A 24682-nucleotide genomic window follows, 5' to 3' on the forward strand; every position below is an offset into this window, starting at 1 on the left:
CATTTAAATAGATCACGAGTCAGCTTTCACATTTAGAACGCATGCCATACATGTACCGTGGCGTTGACAGATATATGTCTAAGTAGATCACGCAAATGCATCTACTTCGCGTGCCAATTACAATGCTCTGCTAAGCATCTTCTATGCATTGGTGATTAGAGTGATTTTTCCGATTTCCGATGTCGAATATGTTTTATTTCACAACTTATTTGAAATATTATTTTTTATTTCGAGTTACTTATTTGCCTAGTTAAGAAAATACAAATTTAAATCAAAGTCCTGCAAAAGTAATTGTAAATAACTGTTAAATATAATAATCAATTGATGCGTCCATGTATATATTTACCTGTACTTAAATACCTACTTGAGATGACGTTCTTATGCGTTACTAAAACATTAATTGGCATGCTTAGTTGAAGCATGAGATGCATGCGGTACACGCGACGTCTATCTAGATGTTTGTCTGTCATAGCGTTTTCCTTCAAAATCTCATGTGAAATGTTTCACTCGTTTCTAGGCGACAATGCTTTTCCAACTGCCCCTGATGTTGTTGCTCACGCTTTGCATATGCATTATGAAGCGCATTTGCAGTAGTTTTCTTTGGATTTATCGTATGTAGTCGAAGGTACGTCCATTACTGACACGTTACTAGACTAAGCGATCAGGCGTGTGCTCTGATTGGTTGCGCGAGTGCGTGCGTGAAGTTCTCGGACGAACCAGTGTAACATGACCTCTAGTTTTACTATGAGTTTACTGTGACTGTACTCGCTAGCGTACAACAATTGTACAACACCTCTAGCGGTCACTTATAGAACTAAGATTACTGGTTTGAGTCCATATTACCTATCACTAACTTATTTTTGTAACTTTTTCGGTTCCATGGGCCTCAATTGGACTGTTGTCGATAAATACCGTATGGACTAAAAGTAAAACTATGCTTGTTTTTATTGTTGACTATTATAACGTAATGGTTTCGATAGCGAAACACGACCAGGTGATTCGAAAGTGTGCGTAATCGGAGAGCTCTTATGCTGGTTGTTCGAGTGATTAGCTCGCCTAAGCTTGGCAACCGATCAGAATTACACCTCAGCACAAAATGGTGAAGGTACTTGTGACAGTATTGGGACGCACGACAGTTGATTTTAAACTTCGGACATGCATGGCCTTTCTCTTACCTAACTTAATACTTAACTTCAACCGCGTAAACATTTGTATAATAAAAAGTAAATTTTAATCAATTGTCAATTGTGATGTGTCTAATATTACAATGTGGAGTAATGGGTGTATGTTTGACTAATCATCTTCTAAATTATAATTTAAGTATCATTAGTTTGACTATCATACATTTAAATTGACCTACATATTATGCAATGTTACTAGGAACATTGACAACAATTTCTCTTACTTATTATTAATTATGGCCTCTTATTCTATATCTTTATCATCAAATCGATTTTCAGTAATTATCATGGATTAGTAATCACTTTAATAACATGCATTATTCAACCAAATATCAAATTTGATCATCGAGAATGCTATAACAAATTTCATCATCAGGTACTAATAAAATAACACTAATATATCATCTCACCATCATTTTCCATGTTTCCTCAGAATGCGAAGGAAAAGCTACTTCAAGGCATTTGGGCCAACAAGGAGGATGGTCACGACAACCCGTACCGGGAGCTCGTGCAGAAGTACGAGGCGCTGCTGGAAGTGCAGCTGTCGCAGGTCAAGAGCATCCGCAAGAACAAGCCCGCGCCCTCCGGCCCCGTGTCGCTGCAGGACGAACTGCAGGTCTCCGGCGACTTCAGCCACTTCAGCGTCAAGGATACCGACGAGGAGAGCGGACACGGAGAGGACGCCAAGGAAAAGAAACCTGAAACGCGCAAGAAATTCATCCAAACCCCAGATTTCTCTGAAGCGGAGACCTCCAGCTCTGGATTCTCCGATGAGACCAGTAACAAAGCCACTCAGACGGAACGCGAGCGCCCGGGCTCGTTCCTCTGCACCATCGCCGACGGGGAGGACTACCGCTTCAGCATCTACGACGACGTCAGCCCCATGGACAGTCGCTTCCGCAACCGACCGGAATACAGAGAACTCTTCAAAGAGATCTTCACAATTTTGAAGAAAGCGGCGGAAAACAAAGACGAGGGTGAACAACTCCCGCTCCTAGACGACACGGGAAAAGTTCCCCCCGTCACCCCCGCCAACGAGGAACCCCCAGGAAACTTCACCGACGACACGCAAAGCGTACTTTCCTCTGTCATGTCTGAACAATCGATTCCAGTCTCCGATATTACCGCTCCGGAGACGCCGACGCTCAAAGAAAAGGTCCACGTTCTCGAACCCGCTAAGAAGAAGGAAACCGAAAACAAAGAGAACAAACCAGTGGAGACCGCTAAACCAAAAGAGAGACGAGAGTCTGAAAAAGCTGAGAAGGCAAACGAAAAAGAGAAGGAGAAGGAGCGAGTTTTGACTCCCCTGGTCCGTCAGCCTCTGGAGTACATAGCGGCCACTAGAAAGAAGTCCAGACATCGCAACAGGAAACACAGCCAGGAGCGACAGGGCGCCGACTCGCCGGTGTTCCCGTCGCCGCCCAAGATCACCTACCAGAAGTCGTCGAACAAGAAGCGAAGAGACTACCGGCCCATCGAAGTCAGCCCGCTGGTGCGGTCGAGCGAGGCCGCGGACTGGAACGGCTCGACGCTGCAGTTCTACAACCGCAGCCTGAACTCGCCGACGCCGAGCGCCAGCGGCCGCATCTACCAGGGCTGGAACCCCGACACCGACTCGTGGGACATCAAGCAGAGCACGGCGTCGCAGGAGATCCACAAGCTGCGCAAGCTGGAGCTCTCGTACGCGGAGGTGCTCAGGAACGCGGACAAGACTAAACCGCGCCGCAAGAAGCACCAGTAATTTATTCCTGTTATTTTATTACGTCGACCCCTCTTACTCATCAGTAGGAGCCGAGTGATCCGAACGCCATTTGTCTTTGCCAACTGGACATATTAATTTAATTTAAGAGTATTTGTTTGTGATCTGCTAGGTTTATTTTATTTTATTACTTGAACTTTATTCAAAATCTTAAATTGCCATAATTAAACCGGTATATTGTTTGTATACCTCGCCGATATGTATACCTATGTAAGTCTGTCCTTCTGTATGAAGTAGTAAATAGTACTGCCCTCCGATATCCCGAACAGTACATACGACAAACTACCTTGCATTTATGTCAACAAAGTTGAATTTGGCTTGAATTGAGTACCCGAATTTGCAATGAATTGGCATTTTAGAATTTTAAAATGTTAACTGTTTCTGTTGCTATATTAGTCATTATTTTAATTGTATATTATGTATTCGATTTATAATTTGTAAATATTATTTTCGTTTAAGTTAATTATATTTTTTTAATTGCCATGGATATTTGAGAGTACTCAAGGTTTGTATGGAATTGTATGCTATTTAAAGAAGACAGGAAGGTTGAAGGTATAAATAAAAATTTGCATTAATAATATAATCAGCATTTCATTTCGGTCCTTACTGCAATATAAATATATGTAACATAAAAGCGTAATAAATAATAAAACGCTACGAGTATATTACAATAATATAATTTATGCATTTTTATACATTCACTAGTAACATTCGTGTGAACGCCACAAACGTCAAGCATCTTGCTTCGAATGCCACATTGGCAGCAATGAACGATGTTTGATATAAAACTATTTATCCTACTGTAACGTATTGCTTTATGTCACGAACTGGTGATACGGTGTAAGTAAAATGCTACTTAAACAACAATAGCCACCTGATTTTCTCATGCGTTGTCATCAAGTAATTGGTTAGCAACCAATCTTTCGAAGCACTAGTCACTGTAGACTTAACTATTAGTCATGGTAAATAATAATGAAGACATTGTTGTCCTCCCAGCGTGCGTAGACAAGATGCCAATCGTCAACGCTCCGTAGCGAACGAAACGCATCTGTCTCTGTCGCACTAATATGGAAGAGTGATAGAGAGAGATAACTACGCTACGCTACGGAGCGTGAAAGATTGTCCTCTTATCTACGCACTCTGTTCGTAAGCTTTATAAAGATGCGTCAAAAAGTGAAGGTCGGGTGGCAATTGTCGTAGTAATATTGGAGTCTCGAAGAAGACACCTTTTCATTTAGACTTAGGTAAATAAAAGTTATACCAAACATACCGCACCCAATGGGAGCTGACGTGTACAGTTCGCGCAGTCTGTCGAATCGTAGGCTCGCTCCACGTCACCTACAGATGTGCAAGTTCCGGAAAGTTTCCAGAAAGTTCACACAAATATAAGAAATTTCATAATAAAAAGTAAGTTTTCTCAGATATGTGAGAAAATAACTTTTTAGGAACTTTCCGGAACATTCACAATAGGGAATATTACTGCAATGTTCTGCCGCCAGAGCGCAGCACTATCAACTTTCATAAACCATAGAGTAACTTATACATGTACCTCAAACCATAGACAGCATTCTTCACTCCCTCAATAACGCCTAGGTTCTTAGCTACTCTAGCGCTACTCTGGAGAGATTTGGAAGTATTATTTATAGCTGACAGCTGGACACTTTTGCAACAGTTCTGCCTATGGAGATTCTATTCCTTGCCTCTACCTTCACAAAACCATAATAACATTGATGCATCAAAGCGGTTTGTTTACAAAGGGCCTACCGGGAAACGCAAAAATCGAAATTTAGTTATCTGCCTCTTCATCGCTCGAATATGTAAGTGATAGAGAGATTAGATAACGAAATTTCGATTTTCTTTTTTCACGGTAGACCCTCAGATTGTGATGGATTGTGGTAGTGGCGCCCCCTACGCAGTTTCCGTAATATCCCCTATTGCACACATGTATGTAACGTAAACCCACGCCAGTACGAAACGCAGCTTCCTAATTCCTCAATCAACACCATCATCATTCATCATTTCATTCATCATCATTTTGGAGTTGCAGGCGTACATAGGCTACGGATACTGCTTACCATCAGGCGGGCCGTATGCTTGTTTGCCACAGATGTAGTATAAAAAAAACAATTGACACCTGACATCAGTGTCTGAGAAATGTACGTTTCTGGGTCGAAAAGTTAGAACAGTATTTATTTGTCGGACCAACAATTCGCCGTAAATGCACCAAAAAAATAATGACAATTCCCCGACGCTGCTCTGACGCTGACCTGGAAATGGACATTAAAATGTCAAGTGTCAGGTGTCAATTGTCAGTGTGGTGAAATAGGGTCCAGGAGTGCGAACTGTGATGGCTGTCAACTGCTGAAGAGTCCTGCATCGGCCGGGTCATTCTGCTATTTGTTCTGGTCGGCGAGCTCCCTCTCGACGATCCTGCGGTACTCGTCGAAGCCGCCCTCTATGCTGGTGACGGAGCCGTTGCCGCAGATCCACAGCTCCTTGCACACAACGCGTATTAGCCGCTCGTCGTGGGATACTAGGATCACGCCGCCCTGGGGAAATAACTATCATTAGGTAGGGTACGGTATAAAGGTACGACATTTGAGTACACCCTTTGAACGCTACGCCATAATGAATCTTCTCGGAATGCGCGAAGGTCTATATTGGGTTGTAGTCGCGCGCGTCAGTTGACCTCTTTAGCAGTCAAAGGGTTAGACGAAGAAACGTGCAGTCTCTTAACGAGCCGGATTTGATGGCGTTCGTTCAACTCCTCATTTCCATCTTAAAGAACATATGGGCATGATTCCAATTATAACTTTTACATAATTTATCAGTTGAATGGCTTGTATAATAGACGAATCATGGTCATATCAATCAATTTGCGAGTTGCCCATGATCGTCGTCCGATTTCTTATGATATAAATGCCGAACTAATATTTACACATTTCAAAAGTAACTCGTAATATATATTTATTGTAATTTAACATAGGTGTTTTATACGGTTGTTTTTTTTTTAATTCATATCAAAACAAATCACACAAAGAACTTAAAACTAACATACACCACTGCAACTTGTTAAAAGAAGTTTACAGTACATATGGTGCTACTTTAGCGCACTAGTGCGAAAATTAGCATATTACGTTACTGTGTCGAACATTTAAAAGGCCATATGTACTGTAAAACGTTGTACGATACATGTGCAAATAGGTAATTCGCAACTCGTGTCGATTTAAAACACTCCCTTCGGTCGTGTTTTAATTTATCGCCACTCGTTTCGAATTTCCTATTTTTCGCACTTGTATCGTAATGTACTATTATGCGTGGTGCAAATGCTATATTATATTTTATTTATTATCGCCCTCTTTCATAAATTTGTCGACTTTCCTCTAGTCTATTCTACTCACTGCTATATTTTTCTACCGTTTTTCATCAATTCTCATCTATTCAAAGGTTAACTGGAAGAAATCCCTTAAAGGGATAACTTCGCCTTCGTACTGCCTATCCTGTGCCATATTTATGTTTTGTGTTTTGTACAATATACAAAACATAAATATGTATACATACATATTGCTTCGAAGAGACTTACATAGTCTAATGTACAACAACAAGCCGACTAGGTCCTTCAACTTACCGTATACTTGTTAATACCCTTGCCGAGCGCCTCGATAGTCTCGATATCCAAGTGGTTGGTGGGCTCGTCGAGCACGAGGAAGTTGGGGTTGCCCATGCACATGATGGCGAAGGCCACTCGGGACTTCTGTCCCCCGGAGAGACTGCCGATGGTCTGTAGCGCCAGGTCGCCGCTCACGCCGAAACTGCCTAGTTGCCGTCTGTATTCTTCTATCGTTTTGCCTGTTAAAGTGAGATATAAAATCGATTAAATAACAAGTTGATTATGGTAAATCATGCAGGTATCTACTCGGATCCCAAAGATAAAAAAACGCAAGACCTATGATTTAACTTGCCTGTTGCATTGAACACATTGACGTTAGGTCTTGTATGAAATGTGTCAAGAGTTCAATATCGTCAGAAAAATCGTTTAAGTTGCAAAGATGCGTCCAAAACCGGCATTTCGCGAATCACAGACTATACATCGCTTTTTATGGAATAACGCTAATTAAAAAATGGAAATAATTACTTATGAAACCAAAAGAATGTGAATGATTATATGCTATAGCATAATTCTCGTGTTATAGCGTTTACTCCTAGTGAATAATATTCTCTACTCTAGTACTTAAGTAATTGGGTGAATCAACTTTTTTATTTTGTTATCCTGTCCCGTTGTCCAAGGGACAACAGTGGCACAGTTTGTTTGAAGAGACGTTGTATGCCGTTCTATTAACATGCTTAGTAGGGGGCCCATTATGGACATTGGTTATAACGACCACAAAGACGCAAGTTTAATACATTGAAGTACCATAAAATCAGTATTTCAATGAACTTTTGTCCCCTGGACAACTAATCGTAACCATGGCAACGAGTGACGCTAAAAAGTTGATTCTCCCAATTAAAGTTATGTTAGACACACCATAGTATTCCGATGCTGTAAATCTCAATGGCGGAGCGGTGTCTCTTGACACAGGTATTTTTATACTTAAAAAGAGGCACCAGATTTTTGTAAAGTAACTTGTGCTACTGAATAAAACATTTTTTATTGTGAAAGTGTTTTTAAATAAAAAGACACGTCTAGATCGCTTATCTTCTTTCTAATGCTAAAAAGTATAATATAGAAAAGAAAAAGAAATGTATATAGATATATATAAAAGCTACGAAGCCTTTGCCTTTCACAAGCAGACGGTTTCATGTTGCGTACACCAGATCTGAACACACCTCAGGTTTACAAGCAATGTGGAAAACGTACGCACAAGACAAGGCTCGCCGGTAAACTCGGTAAACAACGATCATTAAGCCAACGCTGTTCGTCAGTCAGTACCTGGGTAGCTCTTCTGCAGCAGCTCGACGGAGTTGACGTTCATGTCGAGCTGGTCGACGTGGTGCTGCGAGAAGTAGCCGAACTTCAGGCCGCGGTGCACGCTGCGGGCGCCGCTCGTGGGGGACAGGATGCCCATTATTATTTTTAGTAACGTCGTCTTGCCGGCGCCGTTGTCTCCCACCTATTATAAAAAAACGCTGTATAAACCAATACTAAGAAGGTGTTGCACCAACTTGCAATTTTAGAGCATTTTGTTATAATAGCAGATTGGTGTGGTGTCTCTTCTTCTACTTAGAAGAATGGTGTGGTGTACCCGAAACTAAAAGCCAACCTAGCATCTCTGGAGTATACCTAATTTAATGAACTTTCATTACATTAATTTGATACAATAAAGCGAAATTCAGAGTGAACTTTTTTTAAGTACTTATACATACAGTGTGGTAAAAAAAGTTTCTACTCGTTGACTGTAATGGTTGAATTAAGATTTCGTATATCAAATTATACTTTATATTGTGTACTCTTCATGTATAGGCTCCAAACTATAATATTAATTTTGATACGCTGTAGTCAACTATATAAAAAAATAACAATCACGTGCCGCCACGCTCCCATACTTAGCCGCGCGTTTATGTCTTTTGTACTACATTTTTGTCTACTGAGATACTTACCAATTTTCATTAATTATTTAAATTTTATAGTAAAAAAGTATTATTTTAGACGACTCATAGAAAATGTATAAATGATATACTCAAGCTTTTCAATCTTGTACCTTACTTAGGCAATTCAGCAAGCTTCGTTGCCTAAACACGGTACTAGCCTGAAAAGCTCTCTATTATAACACTATTGTATAAAATACTAATTATATTTCGAACAATGCACTCATAATAATGAAAGCATGTATTATTTTCTCATGAAATGACGATATAGCAAAAACATAATAAAGAAATGTAGATAATTATCTAATTATAAATTCGATTAGCTGTATGCTAATGAAATAAAATGCTACAAAAAATCATCAATCAATGTCGTTCTGTTACCTTTGTTTATATTTTCCCACGAGTTGATTGATATTGAAAAATTGCATTAACCTTCACAAAGACGAATCGTTTAGCACGTTTAGTCTCATAGCCTTGCATTTGATAACGCAACAATTTTCACCTTCGATTGTTCTAGTTAGTAACAACATACGGTTAGTAACAACATATACGCCTCAGAATATTTCAACAATTCACATGGAAATTATATAAGTAATACGAGTAAATGTGATAATGTGTACTTAGTAACAGTAGTAGAAAAAAATCTAAACATTTTACAGAATTATAGGACAGAATACGGTTTAGGATCCGTTGAAATTGTGCTATTTGTATAACCCACGCAGCTATTGCATTTGAGAAATAATCCTTTATATTATTCTTAGGGCAAATAGTGTTCGATTTCTCAATTTTACGAATATGGAATGGACGCAAGCCATCTGGTGAGTATACTGATACTGACCTAGCGTTAATAGTAGGTAAGACGTGCTGCTTTCAAGCCGGAGGTCGCGGGTAAATTCGTCTATTACAAATGAGTTTCCAAGAAAACATACGATACGAAATATTACTGGGACGATACGTAATATAACAGGCTCTCTTTGATGAAAAAAAAAATACACTTACTACTCATTATTCTCATTGAAACTAGGGCTTTTCCCTCAAGAGAAGTTCAAACCGCTGTAGCTTTCGCAAATTCCCGGGCTCCTTTAAAAAGCAAGCGGGACAGCGCTAAGGATAAGGATTCCACCTGTCCAATTTCTTGCATCTCACATTTTGGTTGATGAGAGAGTGAGACGCAATGGACATTAAACAAAGAAATTGGACAGTGGGAATACCATCCTAACGTAAGGAGGAAAATAATACTTACAATACATATCCTAGACTCCAGCGTAGCGCCAAGGTTGACGTTGGTGAAGATGACCTTGTCCTTCGAGTAGTAGAAGCCGACTTCGTTGAGCTGCAGGATGGGCGGAGAGAGAGGCTCTGTCTCTGGAAACCGGAGCACTACATCGATCTCCTTTTCTACTGGCTTTAGCTCTGGTCTGAAAAAAAGAAAAATGGTTAGATTTATGATAGGTAGTCGCGCTACGCTCAGGTCGAAAGTAATCTTGTAGACGTAATGGTGGTCCCATAATGCTGTTATAAAATGTCATATCATTGGGTGAAAGGGACAATAAAATAAAGCAATATTATCAATAATACATGTTCTCCCTGTCACACGATGTTATATAACGTTATGTCAGTGTAGTACCACCATAATGCACCCAAATAAAACAAATTTCGATTCTTTTAGTGTCCCCAGGGGAGAGCCTCGGGCACTGAAGGGCTTGGTCACTTTTTCTTTTGTATATGTCATTTTTTCAGTTTATAATTTATATAGTAGTGTTTTCACTTAAAAAAACACAAGTTAAAAATATTTCCATTACAATAATTTAATTTGTGTCTGATAGTAAAGAGCGATTTCTTTCAGACATTACTTACAGTTTGTCTAACATCTTGATCTTGCTCTGCACGGAGGAGGCGCGGTTGGCGTTGTAGCGGAAGCGGTCGATGAACTCCTGCGTGTGCGCGCGGTGCTGCTGCTGGGCTTCATACTCGCGTTGCTGGTTCTTGTGCTTCTCTGTCTTCGTTTTGTGGAACTGCTCGTAGTTTCCTCTGGAAATTAAAGAAAAAAGAAACAGAATAAAACACCATTTTTTTAAACACCGGCCTTGCGCTTTATACTCGTAAAGCATAGTAGAAATACTACAGAGTAATAGTTATCTTTTATTTAATTTATTGTTTATAATTTTGAATCGATCACGAGGCAAGACATGGCAAGAATAAATAATAGTAGAATACAAATTGTGTCACACTGTTTTAACCAATGTATGGAGGTTAGGTTTTTTTTTTTTTAAAAGGTTAGTAAGTGTCGAGTGAAGACACAGGGCCCTCGCTAGGGATACGGGCGACCCTGTGCCCGCGGTGACATTTGTGAAGGGTTTCTTATGTTTTATGCGATGCCGGGTCCGGCATCACCATCAGACGAAACAATGGTGATGCTCGGTTTTTAGAGACCCGGCGTTGTTGTTGTGATTTAGCTATTAGTGGACCCATGGTCCCGGCATTGAGTACGGGCGGCCATGGGCCCAGGTTGAGTTTTGTGAAGTTGATTTATTTTGTAAGGTAGGTTTGATTTTTAAGATGGGGGTTTGATTTTTAGTTGAGGAGAAGTTTGAATGTTAGATTTTTAAGGTAGATGTGTGATTTTTGAGATGGTGGTTTTATTATTTGAGAATTTAGGTTGATTACGCGAGTTGGGACCGCAGTGGGTGTTAAAACAATGCTCAACGGACGCTGCTGCCCATCCGTCAGTTTTCCCTTAGTCGCCTTTTACGACACCCACGGGACGAGATGGGGTGGTGCTATTCTAAACGCCGGCACCACACGGCGGTGGAGGTTAGGTTCGAGCATGCGGTTGGTTTCAGCGTCGAGTGTGCACGCTCGGAGCGTCCGTTGCGAAGTTTTTAGGTTAACCCTTTACCAGGCTAAGGGATATATATTTCCCACATGCGGCTCTTGAAACATGTGTTCTATTTTCGATGAATAAGACTGACATTCGATTGTCATTTTTGAACTGTCAGCCTGGTAAAGGTTTAAGAAATCTACGCTTACGCTCCTTATGCTTGTTGTTCTGTAGGCACCGTGTCGAGGAAGTTTCTGTCGTGGGAGATCACTAGGAGCATCGTGAGTTCTGAAGGTATGAGGTAGTTCTAAAGTCATGGCTTCATGTATTATTACCTGTAAGAGTCTATCCTCTGTGTGTGCAAGTGTAAGATGTCTGTGGGCACCGTGTCGAGGAAGTTTCTGTCGTGGGAGACCACTAGGAGCGTCGTGGGCCAGTTTTGAAGGTAGTTCTCGAGCCAGATGATGGCTTTAATGTCCAACATGTTGGTGGGCTCGTCAAGCAAGAGTAGGTCGGGTCTGAAATATAAAAAATGTTAAGTAAAAGATAAGAAAAGCTGGAGCAAAGGCCATCAACACTCATGCTTCATCACTTTTACATGCTTAGGAAACTGTTAATCTTGGTTGTTATCAGGAGCAGCAGTCATTAGATCGTAATTTAAATTAGAGGACCAGATGTTCAAAATGATCTGCACACGCTTTTATTATCTGAGGCCGTCATAACACCGCCTTAATAAAATTGCGCTCCAATAATAATTGAACGCCTCGCTGATTAGCTATTTCTGACTGTTGTTCGATGATGTCAGAGAGTGGTGAATTATCCAAAAAGTATAGCTTTCGACTATGTAAAGAACATGATATTTTAAAGCCGGCTTAATTCATACAATAGGAATATATCTTACTTTGAGAATAGCGCTCGGGCCAAGGCGAGCCTCATTCTCCATCCTCCAGAGAATGTTTTCGTAGCACGAGCTTGCATCTCCGGCGTGAAGCCCAGACCGCTCAGGATGATGGACGCCCGAGCGGGCGCCTTGTCTGCCTCTATCGCTTCTAGTTGTGCGTAGATTTCTGTCAACTCTGCTGATAGTGCTGGATCTGTTGATCTGTGAAAAAAAAAGGTAAGTGTTGTAGAGTAAGATAAAAATTATAGATATGGCACAGCTAGCAGTTGTCATAACGTAAATTACAACCTCTAGCTGTCCTCAAACCAAAACCTGTGAAGATAAAAACAATTATTTTTTGTTTGAGAAAGAATCAGATTATACTAATATGGTAGGCCTTTTCTTAAGCATCTGGATGAATAGAGGTAGACGAATTGAGAAGCTCCAATCTTTTTTATATCAGTAAAAAAATACCAGTTTTCAAACTGGATTTAAACACACTTCTTAATTCCATCCTTCCCTCATAGAGTTATTTCGTAGTCGGCATTTAGCGTCATGTAGTGGATTTATCAGTACCGCTACGTGACACCAGATGTCACCAGTGTCGCGACTGGCGAAAAATGTATTGCTAAAACTTGTTGAAAATAGAGTTCCGGTTAATCCAGTTATAATATTAGCTGAAATTGTTGAGCATTAGACTTTTCGTTCGTCGCTACTTGACGCTAGATGTCGTTTACAAAAATAGCTCACGCTTTGGTAAGAAAACTGATTTATGGAGTTAGCACTCTTCCTTACTTATTTCTCTATGGTTCCATTTAGTTGTAATCAATCAATAATGGGTATATGTTAATGTCTAACATAAGTATAGGGAAGCCTGCAAAGATAATAAGAGGATTCAATGCTTCTGGACAGAGTTCAAGTTAAGCTAGCTAGAACGGGTCTACAGGCTAAGTGGGGATAACGAGCCCTTAACTGTTTGACTGCTAAAGTAGCCAACTGGCGCGCACAGCTACATTTCAATATGAACCTTCGTGCATTCCGACAAGGTTCACATAGGCGTGGCGTTCAAAGGGTTAATCATATTAAGTAAGGAAAGAACAAACAAATTAAACTTTATTAAGTAAACTGTAAGTTTATAATTCTAAATAACAAAAAGTGTAATCTGGGTCGAGTCTGAGTTTAACATTGTTAATTCCAAGGTAAAAGCTACAGGCACGTTATTTCTCAATACTCAAACATTTGCGTTCTAGATAGTTGATAAATTATTCATGTTGAATATGATTCCAGGTTTCTGCGTCAGGTTCTGCTCAAACTGTCATCTTATGAATTGTCATCGAGATATATAAAGGCTAACCTCTACCCAACATAAAATAAATATTAGAGGACATCTTACACAGATCTAACTAGCCCCAAACTAAGCAAAGCTTGTAATATGGGTACTAGGCGACGATATATATATACTTACTTATATAGATAAATACATACTTGTATACATAGAAAACAACCATGAGTCAAGAACAAATATCTGTGTTCGTCACACAAATAAATGTCCTCCATTGCCATCGGCTTCATAGCTTCCGGTCTGGCCTAGTCACTATCGACTAGGCCAGACCGGTCGTCGAATAATAACTATACCTACTAATCCTATTGCTATTCTTAGTTCGATTGATATTAAATCTTGTACAATTCACTTCTCCAAACCAATTTTAACATTTCGTTATGGCTACAGCAACAACCCTGCGACAAGGAATAATTGACCGAGCATTAGCAAAGGTCTCCATTTTAGCCTGGGCACACATATTTTCGTATGTCTGGATGTTCTCCTCTGCAGGTCGCATTTTTCAACCGATTCTCGTGAAATTTTGTAAACAACTGGCACTTAAGACCATTGCGAGTTCGCTATGATACTGATCCAACAAAGTATTTGTTTTTACAGTTTTTAAGCATAGTAAGGTTATCGCGTGGTCTACAGCTCACAGAGCCACTAGTTAGAGACAAAAGTATGGCGATAAGAGCGTGATGCATTCTTAAGAATCTCTATCTCACTCTAACAAATGCGTACGACGATAAGAACGCGAGGCTTTAATATGTCCGTTTACATTTAAAAGTAAGTTACCCGTTATTAATCGCCGCTGTGATCTCCCTTTCTCTCCACAGCAGCCTGTCCCTCACAGTGTCACACTCCAGCACGCTCTGTAGCGCCACGGTATCATCCCCGACCACCTCCTGCTCCACATGCAGTATGGAGATGTGGGACGGTATCTTTAGCTGCTTGGATGAGATCATTCGGAGCACTGTGGTCTTGCCGAGACCGTTGCGCCCCACCAGGCCGTAGCGCCGGCCGAATGCTAGTATGAGATCTGCGCCTTGTAATAAAACTCTGAAATAGAAAATATATCTGAAGTCTTCTTTAATCTTTGGTATCAGAAGATTAACTATAAAGGCTTGTGCACTCCAGTCTAGACCGGCTAGCATGAGTTGCGTTTTCGCGCGCGAAACCATATTTGAAGTACCGCTAAGCATTATTTTCTCTAATGGTAACTATCACACAAGTCTCTAATAAGTTTAGCAAATCTGTCACTACTTTTTTTAAATCTTTGATACAAATTCAAGTTTTACTACTGTTCATATTGCACCTCATCAAACAAATATGAACAAAAATAACAATAAGTTAGATAGAACGTACCTGTCACCATAAGCAATATCAAAGTTCTCTATCCTAATATCCTGCGTCCGGTTATTGCCCTTGGCTTCAAGTTTGCTGTCCTTCTTGGATGTGACCTGCGAGGCGGTGGCAGTCTGCAGCACAGGGGCGGCCACCGGCGCTTTACCCTCTTTCTGCTTTTCCTTTTTTTGCTGTAACTTGGCCTCGGCTTTTTCTAACTTTTTAGCATCTACTTTCTGAAATTAAGTTTTAACATGTGATCAGTTCATTTATATGTAGAATCATGGATTTCTGCGCTTGAAATTTTCAATTGTATTTAGCATTGACTATAAACCAGGACGGTAGTTACATATTGTGTTCACAAAGAGAAACACGTGTTCTAAAAACACGTGAGTATAAACCGTAGAATTAGTTAAATGTCAGTATGTCTCACGACAGTTTAAATTCGGATAATAACTTTGATTTAAACTAAACTAATTTTACAAACTTTAACTATTGACCGAAACTTTAATTGGAAACAGCACATTCATGTGATCTGTAACAGGTTAAGATCAGTACTAAGCAAATTCCACCAATTAAACAGAACTCTGAATAAAAAAACATTAATAGTCGTCTATTACGCCCTTGCCGACTCACTTATAAGCAGGGGTCGGACAAAAAGTGCGAATGACGTCAAACCACTTATAGGATGATTTCAAATAGTATTTTTGATTTTCATAAACAATTATCACTTATCATTTATCAACCTCTTTATTAAACGATATCGCCACTTGAAATGAGTAAGTACGTTTTTGACTGACACATTGTCAATCAGATGAACAATAAATTGACTTCGTTATTGTTTAGCTATTGTATCTTCACGATTATATTTAGCTAAAATTTATATTTACTAATATATAAGAAAACGCTCTATAATGTCATCTTTACTCGAATATTGTGGCGATCCCACAGACTTGTTCTAACTAATTTCAAATAATTATACCTTATGGTAACAAGTTTCGTGAAATTTATTTTATTCACTACATGACCCTACTACCTGTATTATTAATTCCATGGATTTATTTACGATTATTTTGTTACTTCATTAATACTTCTTTGTTACTACATGTCACACGGAAGTTTAAATATAAACTCAAACATCATTTTTACGTCATCCGCACTTTTTGTCCGACCCCTGCTTATAAGCTATGGTCTAGTTGTATACGGGCGAACATTCATAACATACATAAGAGACATAAGAAACTTACAAACAAGACTGATTAAATTCCTAGTTAGTAAAAAGGTAAAAAAAAATGTGAGCATGAGTATGATAAACTATTTCCTTTATGTAAAATTTTACCTGTTAAAAGTTAAAAGCTAAAAGTTACATACTTATTAGGATTAGAGCATTATTACAATGAAAAGTACAAAGTGTTAATTAGTAATAGATACAATACTAGAAGTGTGAGAGATAAAAAGCTAGTACAACCAAAAATGAACAATTATTACGGAAAAAGAACCTCAAAGTATATGGTACTACAAATACTGAATAAAATTAGCTTACTACGACACAGTCCTAAATTAAGTAAATCCCTGATAAAAAAACAGGCTAAAAGAGTATCTCCTCGATTTGTCTTAATGTACTCGTATGAGCCTATGAGAGCATGCTAATATCATAAGTTCAATAGGTTAAGTTGTTAAATTGTATAAAGAACTGAGCGCCTCTCGCCAATAAACGTTACAGTTTGACGGGAATAAATATGTATTATATATAAGTTTTCATTTTAATATATAAATAAATTAAAAAAAAAAGAGGCATCACCCGTACTATCATCAGCAAAACAATGAATGTCGCTATAATAGGGTGGGTGATAGCACACGGCCTTGGGGGACACCAGGATTCACAGAAATGGAGTCTGAGCATTCACTGTCAACTACGACCTTTATGCTTCTGTCTGCTAGAAAGCTACCCATACACATAATCTCTCGGGAAGCCCATAAGATAGTAGCTTCGAAAGAAGTGCTTTATGCCAAACGCGATCGAAGGCCTTCGCTATATCCAAACTAACAGCCACTAACAGGAACTACAGAGGATGGAATGAAAAGCTCCATTCGTTGCAGCACCACGTCAGCAACAGAATCAGCAACGACGTTGGGATCATCCGGCGTGAAGCAAACCTGCCTCCAAGAGTAGGATGCAAAGAAGGACCGCATCCCGTCCCAATCTGCTGACCTATAGTGCCACACACGGCGGCTGCAAGCAACTCGCCGACGCAGCGGGCACGCGAGTGGCACCGTACTCCGGATCAGGCAGTAATCCGAAGAACCGAGTGGGGCTTAAACGGATACACGGTAGTCAGCCGGATGAGGGGTCAGCAGAAGGTTCGTGGCCGTTCCACATCTGGGATTCGCGTAGGTGCACTAACCAATTGTGTCAGGCAATATGCCAGAGCAAAGTTATATACAGATCTACCCTCATGATCAGTCTTGCTTGAACCAAGCCATTCGGTGTTGTGGGCGTTAAAATCACCAAGTTTAATGATCTCGGCGGATGGGATCTATTGCTACACAGAGTCTACAGTCGTTTGGATCTGCTCCATGAGTCGGTCAGTTTCGGCATCACCGCTATCGGACCTATATAGTCACGAATAGACGCGGGAATGGTCATCGTTGTCTATACGCAGCCATAAGGTGGAAAGGTCCCCACCTTCAAGATTTCTGAGGCCGCGAGAACTGATATCATCCCTGACGTACTCACACACCCCAGCCCTAGGCGAAAAGGAGTGTTCCAGTCCGTACCCAGGGTAGGAGAGGTATGATGTGTCCGCTGGAGACGATATCTGTCTCGGTCAAAAAGAGCAAGGTCGGCTTTACTGTCTCGAGGTGTAGGTGGACAGCATTAAGATTGGAATGTAAAACCCCTGATATTGTAGAAGTCCACGGCCAGGGTGGCAGGGGGTGCCTAAGCTGCTTTGCCCTTGCCTCAGGCTGATGGCAGACGATTGAGCGCGGTTTTGGTAGTTTAAGGACATACCCGGGTCCAAACATTATTCTGTCCGCCCAACGCATGGCCATACGTCCATCCCTACGCTTCCTTGGCATGCGACCAGTCATTATGAGCTTTTCCAGACTATCTGGACCGGACCTGCTCAGATGGCCGAAAAACATGTTGGGTGCAAACAGTGGAGAGCTTCGTTTTAAAGTTTGTCGAGAATAGATGCATTTGTACTGCGTTCAGTCCATGAGATCCAGAACATTCTCCGCCAGCACCACATCTCGAACGCATCTATTCTACGACGGGTTTCGATTTCGTACAGAAAAATCGAGAAAACGAAGGTCTGATCTTTGTTTTGAGGTTTATGCAGAAGAGTGATAGAGAGACACAAAGCGTTCCATTGTCATAGCGATAGCAATTGTCACCTTGGCTAGGCCGGCTGTCCTGTATGTTATCCAACAGGATCAATTTTTCATGTAATGGCTAAGAAAGACTTTATAAATTATTAAAGAAAACCAAGACTTACCAAATTATCATCCCTAGTTTGAAGCCATATACTCTTGAGGTCCTCAGTGGGCTCTTGTTGTGACGTCATGGAAGCAAGGTGTATGGGCGCGTCCAACACTTTCCGTGGTCCATTGCTTGTGTTTGTCTTGTCTGGTTGCATCATGTGAAGGAGTTTTTCACATATTTCTCTACAAATAAAAACATTTTAACATTTTTTTCACTAACTGTGAATCATTCAAAACTGTTATTTTAAGAGTCACTCAAATCCGTGGTCGTCCAAAGAGCAACATGCTTAAGTTATATTAAACTTGGCATGAACATTTACATAATATGTACCTGAGGGGTATTAGTTTTCGTTGCTAAATATTTGGTATACAAAGAAAATGAAGCAAATAGAACTTTTATATGTAAAACTTCTACTCTTTCTAATTTCTTTCTATTACAATTTCTAGCACCTAAACCCAACTAGTACCAGACATTTTTTTTTTATTCAATGCAATTATGGTTACACTGCATAACAGCATAAAAATACCAATATGCCGAGAAACTTAACTTAAACTAAAAAAAATATTTAATTTCAAGAAAAACATATCACAACAAAAGCAGGTACAAGATACACAGGAAAAACAAAACATAATACTACACATAACAGTAGTAGTATTATACACCAACTGTGAAAGGCCTATCATCCATCGTCTCACAATACTTCAGACACTCACAGTACACAGTACATAGATGTATGTTTCTAGAATGTTCATGTAAAATTTTTTTTACTTTTAGGATATTTACCAAGTAATTTCTGCATTTAAAAACTGTTTAAGACATCCAACTTTTAGGAAGGTTCCTTAAATAACATTTGGACATCTTATTTTTTTTACTATTGTACTCTATTTGTGGTAAAAGTTATTGAAGAAGTTTTCATATGGAGGTAGAAGAATCTTAAAAGTAGTATAAAGTATATATATGATGTATGATGCTGACAATCTTTTAAAGAGCAACTAGATTATCAGCATACAACTAAGTTGTCAAGAATGTGTAACTCACTTGTTTACAAAGTATAGATTGTTTATTCAAATGAGATTTATTTATGACGGAAAATCTATGTGTTGAATAATTAAATCAACTTGTGGAACCTTTGAAAGAAACTTAAACTGGTGTAACCTAGGCTATATAAAATATCTTATACCAACTGTATAAGATACCATACTGAGTAACACCTGACATCATATAATGTCACTGGGTGCCAAGGCATTAATATTTTGATTGTAATTTTTATTTTATTTAAATATGATTTATTAATTCCATCTAGGCAGTTCCCATTACAATACACATTAATAAAAGTAATTTGTGTTTAGTTTCTATACAGTTGGTCAATAATGTAATTAAATGTTTCCATTGACAATATATAATAATATTGTAAATTATGAATTCAAACAGTGTCTTAATTCTTAAATTTAATTAAAAATTAATTAGAAAAAATGTTAATACTAGTCTAATAATATAAACTGGCATAAAATGACAAATTAATACAGTACAGTTGTTTTCATGTGCCCTCAGAAACACGTTTACCTAATATCATCTTCAGATTTTTCGGAAATCCCTTGTAAAACTTCTCCGACGGCTTCGTAGACCTCCTCTGTATCTTCAAACTCTCCAGCACTGTTGTCCAGGATATCTACAACAATTTAATCCAACTTAATTGATACACTTCCAACTTAGCACATTCAGTTATTTCGATGACAATGAACAACAAACGGCCAATAAAGCTGAAATAATTACCTAAACCAGTTCATATACATTAACAATACAATCCCAAATCGTCCATATTCACTGCACTTAGACAATAAGCAACAGCAGTGACTATAACCTCAAGAATACACACCTTCGACATATTTCTTCAATTCTTCATCTATTAACGGGAATTGACTTTTGATGTATTCACCACAGCTGGCCATTTTCAGTAAAATATATACTTGGTAATTACCAAGAGAATATTATTGCATTTATCATTTATTTATAAAAAAAAACTTTAAGTGCACGAACCGATGTCACGTCAGTCTACCAGCTGTCATGTCATTTTGATGACATAGACAAGATAGAGTGAGAAACGTTTGAGACACAGATAAAAACGATGCACAACACCTCAATCTTGCATAAATTACACGTTCGCCAACATAAGAAAACGACTGTATCAATATTAATGGAAAAGGTAGAGCGGTAGGGTAGAGCGCATAGAAATGGATTGACAGAATTCACAGAACACAAAAATTCTATACTGCGCACAGCGAGTTGCGTCACATATTCCCATGGAATTAGTTTGTGTCGACACAGAGAATATTGTTTCGATATACTTCAGCGACACAGTGCAGCAAAAACTGACACAGAAGTATTCGTGAATAAACCCTGTGTGGGCTGCAAGTTTCCAACTGGCATAATAGCTAGTTGAGCACGGTGCATAGCTACATTTGTCTTATTGGGAAACTAATTTGGCAGATAAAATGGATGAGAATAATGTTGCCGTTCTGGCTATTTTAGATAATCAGTGTAAGTATATATGAATGTTGGGAAAGGTAAAAGTGGGACTGAAAGCTAAATGCAAATAATATGATTGATATGTTCACAATAACTATGAAAGTAAAAACATGATAACTATACGAATCGAATGCATGTAAATATTTGATTTGTTGAAAGTATATTGATGGTAATTAACATATTTATAAACCTGCAATTTCTAGGCACCACATCAGTATCTCCATACAAACCGAACATGGGCATTCCTACCTACAATCAAGGACATACAATGACCAATATGCCTCCTCATCCTCAAGAGGAACCGGACCCAAGTGAAGCTAATAAACAAAGTAAATCAGTAGTCACAAAAGAATTTGTTACACGACTATAATTATCGGCCGATTAACAGACTTATTTGTTTCTTTATTTTAGATGTAATTTGGACTAAGAATGCCACATTGATGCTTTTAAGTTTATATGAAACCAAAATGCATGTGATGGACAACCCAAAAAAGAAAACTAAAATGTGGAAATCTATAGCTGAAGAGTTGAGATCGCTGAATGTTGAGGTATGAAAAATATAAAGAGTATGAAAAACCTATATTTATAAAATTTTACATATTTTATTTTATCTTTAAAGGTCACCCCAGATCAAGTAAGATGGAAAATAAATGCTCTTACAAAAAAATACAAAGATTGTATAGAGAATGGTCAACAAATGTCTTTTAAATATTTCAATGAAATGCATCAAATTCTGGGACGCTTCAGTGATGACAGTGTGACATATAGGTTAGCATCAGGAGTGATGCAGAATCAAGAAGACATGGACAGAGATCCAACATCATTCAAAAAAAGAAAAGCAGGTACACAATTTAGAAATTTACGGATGGAACAAAAAGCCAAAATACAATTAGATAAACAATGGGTTGAGTATTTAAGAAGGCAAGAAGAACAAAAATTAATCAGGGATGAGAGGTATGAAAGAAGTTTAAAATTGAAGGAAGAAGAACTACAACTGAGGCGAAAGGAATTAGAAATGAAGCAAAAATTAGCCTTTAAGCGGCTTAAGCTAAAAGAAAAAAAACAAGAGGAAATGTTAAGGATAGAGAGAGAAAAATGTGATATACTGAGAAAATTATTAGCTGATTAGTGAACAAAAATGCAATTTATGCATTAAGTTGCAAGGCTGGTCTTTGAACTTTTTTAATTGATCCCACCTTGTTTATGAAGTTTTCTTATGATGTCCTAACCTATCATAAACAGGTTTATTCATTGTATGTACTATGTACAAATAATAACATTGTAAAAATTGTACCGGGAGGAGATTTGTTTATTTATTTGTTTATTTATTTAATCAGTTTACAATTGCACCTTAACAGCTAAAGCCACAGCGGCACAAATTGGGAGACAGTAATTGAGTACAAAAGTATCTACATAATCACATTATATAATACTACTTACAGGCATCTCTCGCTCTATCACTCTCTTACACTCAGTCATCAGTCGTCCGATTGCACTCACAAACAAGTCACACTCCGGGTGTGCCTCGAGCACGGAGTTGAGTAGAGCGTGCGCGCGCGCGACCGGCGCCTGTGCGTGCGCCCGCGTGCGCGCGCCGCGTTCCGCTAACAGCGGGTGACGCCGCGCGCGAGTGTACTGGTTAGGAACAAATAATCGCATGAAGGCCTCGACAAGGGCTACGCTATCAATTGTGTTTCTAATCACACCGATTGAGAATTTTGCTAAAGAGAGCAACCTACGTAACTGGAGCGAGTCGTACCCTAGATGTCCCTGCAGAAATAGAGTAGGGTACATGTACGGATAATAGGTGTGTATCTTTTTGTATAACGCCCTGAGATATGACTTCTGAACTTGCTCCAACATAAGTATATATTTACTTTCATGCGGACTCCACACCACTGCATTCGTTTCGAGTATGCTGCGTACGAGTGCCGCATACAACACGCATGTGGCTTCCACAGTCAGAGGTGCCGAATTACGCAGAACGAAACCCAGTCTTTTATACGCAGTTTTAGCCACGGTCTGTACATGTTCGCGAAACGTGATATCTGAGTCAAACAGTACTCCTAAATCGCGTACCTGCTCCGAGCGCGATATGTCGGAGCCGCCAATATTGTAGTGGAATATTTGTGGTGCGCGGGCTCGGGTGATCTACCATAAAGGAGAAAAAATTACAAGGATAGTGTTATTAAACAAACTACTTTACATATTTTATTCTATACTTACTTAAAAAATAAAAGTATACAGCATCATCCTTGATTAACAGTCTTATTCATTTTCTTCAAGATGATCATTTTCATTTATACAGTAGTTATGTAGAATGCAAGCAGCAACAATGGTGTCTGTGATAAAAGCTATATTTCTATACACAGTGAAAAGTTTTATCCTGCGAAATCTTCCTTTGAGCAGATTAAACGCTTTGTCACTTATCTTCCTAGTAGATGCATGTATTGTGTTATATTCTCTCTGTTGGGTTGTTAAACGCTTGTTCTCTCTAAAAGGCGGCACTAGCCACGGCAGAGCTGGATAACCAGAATGTCCAATGAGAAAAGTGTCATGTGGAAATAATGAATCTCTGTTAGCCATTGCTGTATTATATAAAGGTGACTTCCTCAAAACCCGAGCACAGTTAGAAGATCCTGGTTCGCCACAAAAAATATTTGTAAATCTCATGTGGGAGTCCACAGTTGCTTGCAAAATTATTGAATAATATCCTTTAGGGTTGCAGTAATCTCTAGCATTTTTAGGTTTTTCTATTTTAATATTAGTGCAGTCAATTACTCCTATTGTATTTGAAATCCCAGTTTTCAACTGGAAGGCATCACAAATTGTTCTGAATTCAATATAGTTTTGTGGCCACTTGATGGCATCATTTAATTTGGTCAACATCCAAGCTACAACTCTTCTTATAACTCTGAAAGTTGATGATATGGAGATATCAAATTTAGTAGCTATAGGTGTTAGTGGCTCGGTATTCGCAATAAATGATAAGAAAATGTAGAAACATAACTTAGGTTCCAATGGCTTCAATCCAAACTTGTGTGATGCAATAAATCCTGATTTTTCTAAGTCATCTGAAACAAAAATATGGATTTTACTCCTAGCCATCTAGACTAATTAACAAATACATGAAAAGAGTAAACTTCTAAAGAATTATACCAATAAGCCGATAAGCTGTCTTTCGTGAAAGTCGCATGCGATTCTTGAATTCACCATCTGTCCACGAATCCACAATATGAAGATAATCATCAACTCTTCGACGTCTCAGTCTTATTAAATATTGCATTAATGGGAAAAATAGCGTATCTTCTTCATTCTGACTCTCGTACTCTGAAGAATCATCTTCAGCTTTAAGGCTACACACATCACTCCAGCTGCCTGAATCACTGTCCTCGCTGCTATAAACTTTGGTCTCTGCTAAGAAGAGAATAGCTTTAGGGTGAGCCATTTAGTTTTGCCTGATTTTTTTTTATATATGTTATTTACCATATCAAATCAAAACAAAACAGAAATGTCAAATTTCCAATATTACGGCAAACCTGTGAAGTGTCAAGTCAAATCGATAACTCGATTAATTAGATTCGATATTACGACATAAAATTTTAATAAAATATAACATCAGTTTTCATTACAACTTTGTTCTTATAATAAGCTACATGCATTTAATTTTATAATGGCACATGTTGCTTATCTTGCTTCAGTCAAATAGAAATTCTCGATATTGGAACAACATGGGACAACTCTAAATGCAATTTGTAATTTTTTTTATTACAAATT

At 38.8% G+C, this 24682-nt stretch overlaps 4 protein-coding genes across 6 annotated transcripts in view; 2 read left to right on the plus strand and 2 right to left on the minus strand.

Moving 5' to 3' along the window:
• Window positions 1-3523, plus strand: part of LOC133521211 (cerebellar degeneration-related protein 2) — a 120315-nt gene extending 116792 nt beyond the window's left edge. For all 3 annotated transcript variants that reach the window (XM_061856051.1, XM_061856050.1, XM_061856049.1), the window contains exon 6: window positions 1615-3523. In XM_061856051.1, coding sequence (XP_061712035.1) covers window positions 1615-2922 — 1308 coding nt within the window. In that variant the 3' untranslated portion in view covers window positions 2923-3523. The remainder of the gene's footprint in view (window positions 1-1614) is intronic.
• LOC133521212 (ATP-binding cassette sub-family F member 3) lies at window positions 3512-20452 on the minus strand. The gene is made up of 12 exons (XM_061856052.1): window positions 20256-20452; window positions 19943-20048; window positions 18393-18561; window positions 14914-15128; window positions 14344-14607; window positions 12249-12449; window positions 11683-11865; window positions 10384-10557; window positions 9770-9944; window positions 7871-8051; window positions 6569-6789; window positions 3512-5489 (listed from the first exon to the last, which is right to left on the minus strand). The coding sequence occupies exons 1-12, from the start codon at window positions 20326-20328 to the stop codon at window positions 5334-5336; spliced, it is 2118 nt and encodes a 705-aa protein (XP_061712036.1). The 5' UTR covers window positions 20329-20452; the 3' UTR covers window positions 3512-5333.
• Window positions 20453-20583: 131 nt separating this feature from the next.
• On the plus strand, window positions 20584-22068 carry LOC133521213 (uncharacterized). Its single transcript, XM_061856053.1, has 4 exons — window positions 20584-20917; window positions 21109-21234; window positions 21317-21453; window positions 21525-22068. The coding sequence occupies exons 1-4, from the start codon at window positions 20872-20874 to the stop codon at window positions 22032-22034; spliced, it is 819 nt and encodes a 272-aa protein (XP_061712037.1). The 5' UTR covers window positions 20584-20871; the 3' UTR covers window positions 22035-22068.
• Window positions 22069-23088: 1020 nt separating this feature from the next.
• LOC133521215 (uncharacterized) lies at window positions 23089-24516 on the minus strand. Its single transcript, XM_061856055.1, has 2 exons — window positions 24065-24516; window positions 23089-23979 (listed from the first exon to the last, which is right to left on the minus strand). The coding sequence occupies exons 1-2, from the start codon at window positions 24351-24353 to the stop codon at window positions 23174-23176; spliced, it is 1095 nt and encodes a 364-aa protein (XP_061712039.1). The 5' UTR covers window positions 24354-24516; the 3' UTR covers window positions 23089-23173.
• Between the last annotated feature and the right edge of the window lie 166 nt (window positions 24517-24682).

This window comes from Cydia pomonella, chromosome 9, assembly GCF_033807575.1.
Source record: "Cydia pomonella isolate Wapato2018A chromosome 9, ilCydPomo1, whole genome shotgun sequence".
Lineage (NCBI taxonomy): Eukaryota > Metazoa > Arthropoda > Insecta > Lepidoptera > Tortricidae > Cydia > Cydia pomonella.